General features: G+C 30.3%; 1 protein-coding gene across 3 annotated transcripts in view; it reads right to left on the bottom strand.

The window, feature by feature from the left end:
- Window positions 1-6,901: 6,901 nt before the first annotated feature.
- The window catches only part of LOC100210597 (chondroitin proteoglycan 2), a 51,759-nt gene continuing 49,018 nt past the window's right edge, over window positions 6,902-9,642 (bottom strand). For all 3 annotated transcript variants that reach the window (XM_065791640.1, XM_065791642.1, XM_065791641.1), the window contains one exon: window positions 6,902-7,228. In XM_065791640.1, coding sequence (XP_065647712.1) covers window positions 7,062-7,228 — 167 coding nt within the window. In that variant the 3' untranslated portion in view covers window positions 6,902-7,061. The remainder of the gene's footprint in view (window positions 7,229-9,642) is intronic.

Raw genomic sequence — 9,642 nt, 5'->3', positions numbered from 1 at the left:
TGCACTGATTATCTTAATGCAGACTAACAAATATTTTTATAGTAGGCAACAAGAATGTTGCACTTTTTAAATTAACAAAATTAAACAAAATAAAAATAAAGTATTCTAGTGCAATACTTGTTGGGCAGTTTTTCAAATAACAATTTAAAGAGGGCAAGTAGTCAAAAGTATACGGCCACCATCTTACTCCAGGAAATGTAACAAACGAGCTGTCGTACAAAAATCCGTTAACTGCTAAAATTCTAAACGTAGTTTCCGTGCTTTCGAGATATGGGTTTCGCCAACCTTTGGTAATCACACCCACTTCTGACTGTATTGCTTTCTGTTGACCAACAATTTCGGATTCGAGTTCTGTAACAGTTGCCTTAGAAAGTAGAATATAAAAAGTATATATATATTCTGAATAAGTAATCGATAAATTGTTTAGAAAAACTAACAAAGTTGATTCATTTAAAAAACAAACGAACAGATCTATTCTAACATACATTTGCGCTCCACCACTCTGGAGGAACTCTTTGAGATACTGAGTGATCGGCGAGTTCATGTCCTGAAAAAGGTATACAAATACAACGTTTGTTATTTTTAAAGTAAAAAGTTTGAGTAAAATTTTTTGAAAAAATATTGCCGCTTTCGTAAAGCTTTTTTACTAAGGTGTAGTTTGCGTTATCTCCAGAAACAAAAAAAGTGGCTTTAATTGGACATCCATTAAAATTGGTAACTCCTTCAAGCAAATCTTTGTAAAGCTGAACGTTTTGCGATGTAACACTGTCACCAAAGGTTAATAAGATAACTTGGGGCGTGTTATTTTTAAACAAACCACCTGGAATATCTGTTCCAGCGCACCTGCACGTTGGTAAACGACAAAGTAAGGAGTTGCAAGAAGCTAAAAGACATAATTTTAAAATGCGTTAGAAACTGTGCGTAAGTTTTTTAGTGAAAAGATTAGTTATTAAAATATAAACCAAAACAAAGTTACCTTGACCATTTGAAGCTTGATCTGATTGGTAAACCGTCGTTGGAACAGCATTTGTGATATCGGTTGGCAGGACGTCGTTAGCTGCATTTGAATTATTTTCTATTGTTTGAGTGCTTATCAAACGCAGAACACCCAAAATACACGCTACTGGTAGCATTGGTTTAGTCATCTAAAAAACAGCCTGATTTCAAACAGTTTGTTTTTGGGTAGTAATAATAATAATTATCAAGCAAAATTGAATACCTTAAAGTTTTTTTTTGTTGCTAATGATCTGAGTAAAAATGTAATAAATAATAGATTGGAAACTTTTCATCGAGCATTTATAGGACGCAATTTATGCGCAAACTATAGCCATTAAACAACTTGAGTAGTTGTTGAAATCGTTAACATTGGAAGCATGTACTCATAGAGATTATTAAAAAAGTAACAAATAGTATATAGAGTCTAATGTATCAACAGATTCCTCCGTTTTGATTTAAATAATTATGAAATAATGAAGCAAAAAGATCTTTTTTAAAATTAGTTTATTTCGCGGTTAAAAAATAATTAAAATGTCTACACTTGTATTAAAATTAATGGCTGGAGCGAGAAGGCACATTTAGCCTTATAGTCGAGCCCCATCAAAAAATTTTACATAATAGTAACATAAAACTTTTAGTTGCTGTACGGAAATTAAATGCGCATATACCTGGATGGTTGGTAGGTGTGTTTGAAAATTGATACAAGATGAAATCTTTTAAGCAAACAGATCGAATCGAAAGCTACATTTTTTAACGGTTTATTAGTTTATCACTTATGTACTCAATAATTATATAAAAAACAATCAACATAAAAACAAAATTTTATAAACAAAGCAGAATTTATTGAAACAAACAGATTCTCTGATTTATTTGTATTATGGAGAAGTATACATTTGGTTTTATAAAACCAATTTTATACTTTTCCATTAAGTAAATAAATCAAAATGTATTCATCTTTATTTACAAAATCATGGCCTACTATATTCAATACGAATATAATAGACCATGATTAAATCTTATAGTTAGTAACACTTATATTAAAAGAGAATCATTCGTAAACTTTTCAGGAATAAAGCTGGATGAAAAATTTTAGGGTTTTTTGTTCCCATTCTCCTATCACAGTAACTTTTTTTTGTTAAGAATCTTTTCGTCATACATATAAACGTAAAAAAAAATTGGAATTTACCCCAAATATTTTCGATAAACAGTCTATAGATCCTTAAAAACGGCAACTTTGAAAAAAAGTCTGACTCTATATAGTAATCTAATTGTGACTGGAACTTATACGATAATTTTTTTTCATACGACTTCTTATTTTCTTTGTAACGTAAAAAAAAAAATATGGGAACAAAATATGTGATAGGAGAATGGGAACAAAAAACCCTAAAATTTTTCATTAACGATTTCAACAACTACTCAAGTTGTTTAATGACTATAGTTTGCGCATAAATTGCGCTTCCGTTGCAAGTCCTATAAATGCTCGATGAAAAGTTTCCAATCTATTATTTATTATATTTTTACTCAGATCATTAGCAAAATAACAAACGTTGTATTTGTATACCTTTTTCAGGACATGAACTCGCCGATCACTCAGTATCTCAAAGAGTTCCTCCAGAGTGGTGGAGCGCAAATGTATGTTAGAATAGATCTGTTCGTTTGTTTTTTAAATGAATCAACTTTGTTAGTTTGTCAAAACAATTTATCGACTACTTATTCAGAATATATATATACTTTTTATATTCTACTTTCTAAGGCAACTGTTACAGAACTCGAATCCGAAATTGTTGGTCAACAGAAAGCAATACAGTCAGAAGTGGGTGTGATTACCAAAGGTTGGCGAAACCCATATCTCGAAAGCACGGAAACTACGTTTAGAATTTTAGCAGTTAACGGATTTTTGTACGACAGCTCGTTTGTTACATTTCCTGGAGTAAGATGGTGGCCGTATACTTTTGACTACTTGCCCTCTTTAAATTGTTATTTGAAAAACTGCCCAACAAGTATTGCACTAGAATACTTTATTTTTATTTTGTTTAATTTTGTTAATTTAAAAAGTGCAACATTCTTGTTGCCTACTATAAAAATATTTGTTAGTCTGCATTAAGATAATCAGTGCACTTGTTCTGTTTCAGATTTCTATCCAGGTTTGTGGGAGGTTCCGATTGTGACTTGGCAATGTGATGCCTCAGGGGCAAAATTTGGCACAACTATGAGTGATTGTGTTAACTTAGACGATGAAGAAAGCGTCTATCAAATGATCATGACTAACTTTAAGCTTCACTATGATGACAACAAGCAACCGTTTTCCATGTTTACAGATTCAATATGGTTTGATAACAAACCGTCGAGAAAAAGCGGTAAGATTTTGAAAATTATAATCGTATTAGGAGTGCATCACAAGCGCAATTAAAAAAATGTTTTTTATTTTTACAGCCGTTATACGATTTATAAACGATGTACGAAAGCTAAATGACGTATTTTTTGTAACAATTCAAGATCTTCTCCTTTGGATGCAGTCACCAATCGGTCTTGACAATTTTCCGTTTTCGTGTAACCGATAACAAGTTTTGGATATGTCAAAAGCTCTCGCATTTTAGATGCATCCTTTTTAATAAAAGTTAATGACTATTTTTTCAAAAAGTGTTATGCTATGATACTTTGAAATATGTATTGTTAAGTGAAAAAGTTTAACTTTCCAGTTGATTAGTATATAACTGGTTTGTTATTGCTTAGCCCATGATATATGTTTTGATAACATTTTTTATTTTAAAACGTACATTTTTTTTGCGAAATGTTTCAATATCATGTTATATTTCTTTATATATATATATATATATATATATATATATATATATATATATATATATATATATATATATATATATATATATATATACATATATCTAATGTTTGCTAATATATCTAATGTCAGCTGGCAGCTGGGTTCACAGCATATTCATAGTTGCTATTTTCCTACCTCCAAAATCCAATATCCGACCTTCAAAAATATCGAAAGATAAATCCTCCTTCTGGACTTCGGTTCTTTGGAAAACCTGCTTCTGGGCTTCATTTCGGTTTCCATATATATTAACCCCGCCTCCTGGGGTCTTGTGTAATTTTGGTTTCAGTTTTAATGGTCTCAAGTTATATATATATATTAAGATATATATATTAAAAACTTCGTTTTTTTATTTGAGATAAATCGAACACATGTTGGCTCAACTTATTTGGGTTAGCGAAGTTGGAAATTTAAGAAATGTAGGAGGACGCGTCAAGTTGAAGCAGTAATATTTAATCATATATCGCTTTTTTATGGGATTCTGCAAACCTTTTTTACTAATCTAAGTATTTATTTAAAAAATTTATTTTTTATTAATTTTAAAAGAATTTAAAAAAAAAAAAATTAATTATTTTAAAATTTAATTAATTTTAACGTTACCATCTGTAAAACATCAATTTTTAAAGGCTTTTTTAATAGTAATTTTTATTTGTAAATATATTTTACGTATTACGATTTTGCAAAACATATTCAAATGGTGCTCAGTGAACAAATAATATATAACAATAATAATATAATATAAACAACTGTGTAAAGAGCGTTATTTAATTATAGCATATGTTTATAAGTGTATAAACTTTTGTATAAACATTAATACGTTTATACATGTGCATCTTTTTAAAAGTATATATTATGTATATATAGGGTGATGATAATTTTTAACTTTTCTTAAAAATCATTTCCTGTAACAGGAATGGATGAACTTTTGCCTATTATTGACTAAAATGACCTATATTCCAATAAAATATTGAAAAAAGTCACACACAAACCAAATTGAAATGTAATATAGACCATTTTAGCGTAGTATATACTTGTTTTAATAATATTTATAAATAGTATAAGTTATTAAACCAACTTGTAAAATAATTTATATACTGCATATTATTATAGAGACAGACTTGTACCCCTGGGGGAGTCGCTGGGTGCAATCGACCCCCTTTTTTGAACCAAGTGGTCTTTATTTCACGGAAATTTGGTTATAAAAAACTAGCAAAGTATTTTTTTTTACTCTAAATTTCTTCGCTTTACAAAAACGAATCTCCCTAAAAAACCTTGCAGTACTGCCCCGAGAGAATTGTTTGGAATTTTCCAGAATATTGTATAGCATTATGCTTTCGAGAAGCGCCTACAGAGTTATAAAATTTTCTTTAGCTATTTTGCAGTGTGGTATAAACTGGTATATAAGTGAGGTGTTTAAAGCAAATAGTTAAGCTTAAATTAGCTTAATTTTGTGTAAACACTATTATTGCCTAATTGAAAGAGATCATGTATTATTTGGTGAGCTACATTGGTATTTGTACTTTATATACAAACATATAACTGCGCATATAATATTTAATTAGTGTCTTGAAATTGAACTTTCCACACGTATCGGATCAAATCATTTGTGCAAAATTATCAAAACTTTTGAAAGACTACGAGCGCTGCAGAAAGAAACAAAACTTTAGTGCATTGAATGAACAGCTTTGCAAAGAGAACGAGAACCTGTATAAACTGCAAATTAAGTGCAAAGGCTTGGTTGGTTATTTCACTGGCAAACCTGCTAGTGCCAAGACCATTCACCCATCCAAGCAAAATATGGTAATCAAAGCAAGATTGTTCAGTTACCAGCTCAGCGCCCCCTGATTAGTTTGAAAGTAGCATGGACTCCAACTCATACGAATTTCTTCTAAAGATGATGAAATTGCAACATCAACGTGCAAAAGGAAGCATTAACCAATATGCATTGTTTCCTACGGAGCAGGAAAGAAGTACCACCAGTTTTCCGGTGAGGGCATTGAAATCCCAGCACCTGCGCTTAAATTGAAAGATGGAAAAGCTCAAACAATTGCAGAAGGAACTCACTATGCGTTAGAAGAGTTCAACCTATAGGCTGAATTCCTCTAACGCATTATGAAGTCCTTTTAACGATACAACAACTATAAATAATGGCGAGAAGAAAGGCGTTGTTGCTTGGCAGCACTAAATGTTTGAGGAGAAAGGTTAACACAAACCCAAGTTCATGAGTTTCCAACACCATGTGCTGGATTGTATTCTTCGCATTGTCAAATATGATGAGCTCAATGGGTTGACTAAATCACCAAACATTGAATACTTCTTTGATGATTTGATGTGCAATTATGATAAATTGAAGTCAGCCTTCAGCAACGGTAAAAATGAGAATAACAGGCGGTTGGAGAGACGATATAAAGTTTTTTACCATCTCACTTGTGTCATCCGTCACACACTGAGATGAATTAGATTCGCAAATGAGTAATCCCAAACATCAGCAATGCACGCTGGAACTCTCGAACCATTCTAGCCCTTCTTGCGTTTATTCTGATGCTTGAAACCCGTAACAGGCTGCGTAAAAATCCTACTCGTGGGTCTGATTTCGCAGTTCCGCGCTAAAGATTTTGATGAACAGTGCTAAATGAATATTCAAAAGGTCTCAGATGCTTGCGAACCAATGGAAAACATGCATATTTCCAGTCGACAACGCCCGAAGCAACCAGTGCAGTGAGCGTGCGATCCAAGTTTTCCAAGACCTGTAAGACTCCTGCCACAATAAGGACAACTTCCCACAAAAATTCAACCTGTTTAATAACATTATTGTAAATAATTGACTTCCTTGTGCGTTTGTTGACCCTATAAAATGTTGCATATTTTATGCATGTTTAATTTTGAAACTGCTTAAAGAGACCTCAAAAATTAGGCAAAAAATATAAAAAAAAAATTTTAAGTCATTTTGTGCGTGACATTTTTTTATCAAATTACCTTGAAAGTAAGATTTTATCTAATCTTTAATAAAAGCTCATCAAATAATGATACAAGGAAATAAGATTGTAAAAAAAGTCATCACCCTAATACTTATATCTGTGTTTTTATTTGAAAATATGATAAAAGTTACAAAAATAGTTAAATATCAAAAACTATGATTTATAAATATAAAACAGTACTACATAATTATGTTACTTATAGTAAATTTTTTTTCGTCTCGGATTACTTGACGGTATAGTGACAAAGTTTATTGACAAACATAAAGAGATGCATCCACACAAGAGACACCGTTAAAACGCAAACCATAGTCGCAATTTCTTGGTATAGTTCGACCGTTGATGCATTCATAATATCCATAGCAGTTAAAAGGGTTCGCAAACATACCATTTAACTGGTTAACGCAAAATGTTGGGTCTGATAAAAAAAAAACAAAAAAAAACCTTTATGAAATACTATAAAAAACTATTTTTGTGATCCAAGGTAATTTTAAAAATCATATAAATTGCAGAAATAAGTTTTTTAGTTGACCAGCATGGGTAGAATGAAACGTGCGCATCAATATAAAGTTTTTATACCAAAACATACAATAGGCCATATCAGCCTGCGAATAAATAAGTTAATAAGTTGTTAAGATACTGTTGCACATAACATTCTGAGGGTTTTAACCCCTCAATTAAATAACTTTAAGTACAATAAGCCTTTGTATTTTTGGATTTTACATTATATAGGTGAGAGTCAAACAAGCTAATGTTAATCTATCTAGTTTTTTCCTAAATCTTTTGAAAAGTTCTAAAGCTAATGTATTACCTATTTTAATTATTTATTTGCTTCCACTAACATGTATAAATAATTCATACTTATATTACGCCTTAATTAAAAGAAAAAAAAATCATTATAACTATATGAAAAAAATATATAATTTAAATATTTAGTTATAAAATAAAGAGAAAGGAATCCTTATATTCTGGTCATGACTACTCCAACATGTCCGTTATTGACCAACATTTTTACTTACCGAAGTAATATCCAAGCTCTGAGTTAGCGGTGACTGGATTTAAAGTTGAACTGGCTTGAGGTTAAATGCGGTTAAATCTTTTTCTGTTTCAATATAATTCAATAAAATTTAATATGCTTACATAAATTTTATACTATGGTCAGAAATAAACGAAAGCCTGAATTTTGACAAATCGAAAATTTTTTTAAAGTCGACGATTTTTATAGCCTAATTACACTGAAAGTTTTTATTCTTATAAGTGACTTGCATTATTTTTTTGAACTTTTTTTTTTTAAGTTTTGTGATGTTGTTTTGTTGAACACAAGTCATAATAACAAGGGGGATCTTAATAATCGAGGGGGATCTTATTAATAATAGGATGGGTGGGGAAAATTTCCGAAAATTAATAAATGTTAATAAAGGGAACACCCAAAACTTGTGCTGCTAAAATTATTGCTATTGATAAGAAACGTACAATTTTTACATATATTTTATTCAGATAAATTGCTTAATATGTAATTGGATGAAGTCCTTTTATACATTTCATTGTATAACCCTTTTATACTTTCCGCAATCGGAACCAATGTCTTAAGAAATCGATTGAAATTAATGAGTTTAAAAATTTCTAAAAATTTTTTGTGCATTTAAAAAAAGTCTTTTTTTTTCAGCAAAAAATTTGAAAAACAAGGTCTAGAAATATTTTATGTTTATAAAACTATTATTTCTGTAAGTCATTCTGGTTCGGTAAAATCATGGTAAAGTCATTCTGGTTTGGTAAAACTATATTGTCTATTGAACCTACCTCCTATACTTAATGTGGAATCATCTGATAGATATCTAAGATGTAAAAACGCAAAATATTGCCTTTGAATATCATTACCCAAAGATATTATAATGTTTTCTGAAATTCAGGGAATATTTCGGTATTATTAAAAAGATGGTTTATTCCTTAATTAAAGATGTTGCACTGAACTGATAGTGATTCTGAAATGTAATGACAATCAGATTTTGAATTATGCAATGCATGGTATCATGACAGTAAATGAGCAAACATGATATCGCTCCTGCTAATCCTTTAAATACAGATACATGCATCGGATGAATATAAGGTGGTTAAACAAAAAATTTCTTTAGAAGTTATATTTTTAAAGCAAACTACCTCAAAAACGATGGTTTTGTAGGAACATTTATTGTTTGAGTAATGTAAATAAACCATTTCACCATAATTGACAAAGAATCTTTGATCTCCAAAAAAGAGGTGATTCAAAAATCTTTTAACCACTTCTGAAATCAAAATCTTCTTTAAAATTTGGTATATATTTTATTGATATCACAACTGACATTGCAATTTATTAAATTTTTCAAATGTACCAGTTATATGCCAATTTATGCTATATATATAAGATTTTGGTTTATTTATTAACAGTTAATCACAACTGATGTTGAACTTATTGATAAAACTGCTAGATCAATGACCTTGTTTATGTATAAACAGATATGTTGACATGGTTGTTTCAAAACACAAATAAATGATCGGTGTCGTGAGTTTGTAAATGAAATTTCTAAAGAACTTAACTCAAAAACAGGAACAAATTAAAGAATTATGAATGCATACTATACTCAAGCTAATAAATTAGTTGAGCGAAAGAATCAAATAATAAAGCGTACATTAGTTAAGGTGCTGGATGAGTCTGCTCTGGAATGGCCATATATTATTGATAGTGTTTAGTTTTCGTTAAGAGTTAGAAAGCATAAGTCTACTGGGTTTTCACCATTTTCTAGCAGTTCTTCCCATTGGTTTATATTGCAATTTAATTGATTTTAATGGTAATGA

This window comes from Hydra vulgaris, chromosome 02 (assembly GCF_038396675.1).
Source record: "Hydra vulgaris chromosome 02, alternate assembly HydraT2T_AEP".
Lineage (NCBI taxonomy): Eukaryota > Metazoa > Cnidaria > Hydrozoa > Anthoathecata > Hydridae > Hydra > Hydra vulgaris.
This window is presented reverse-complemented; position numbering and strand designations above follow the sequence as displayed.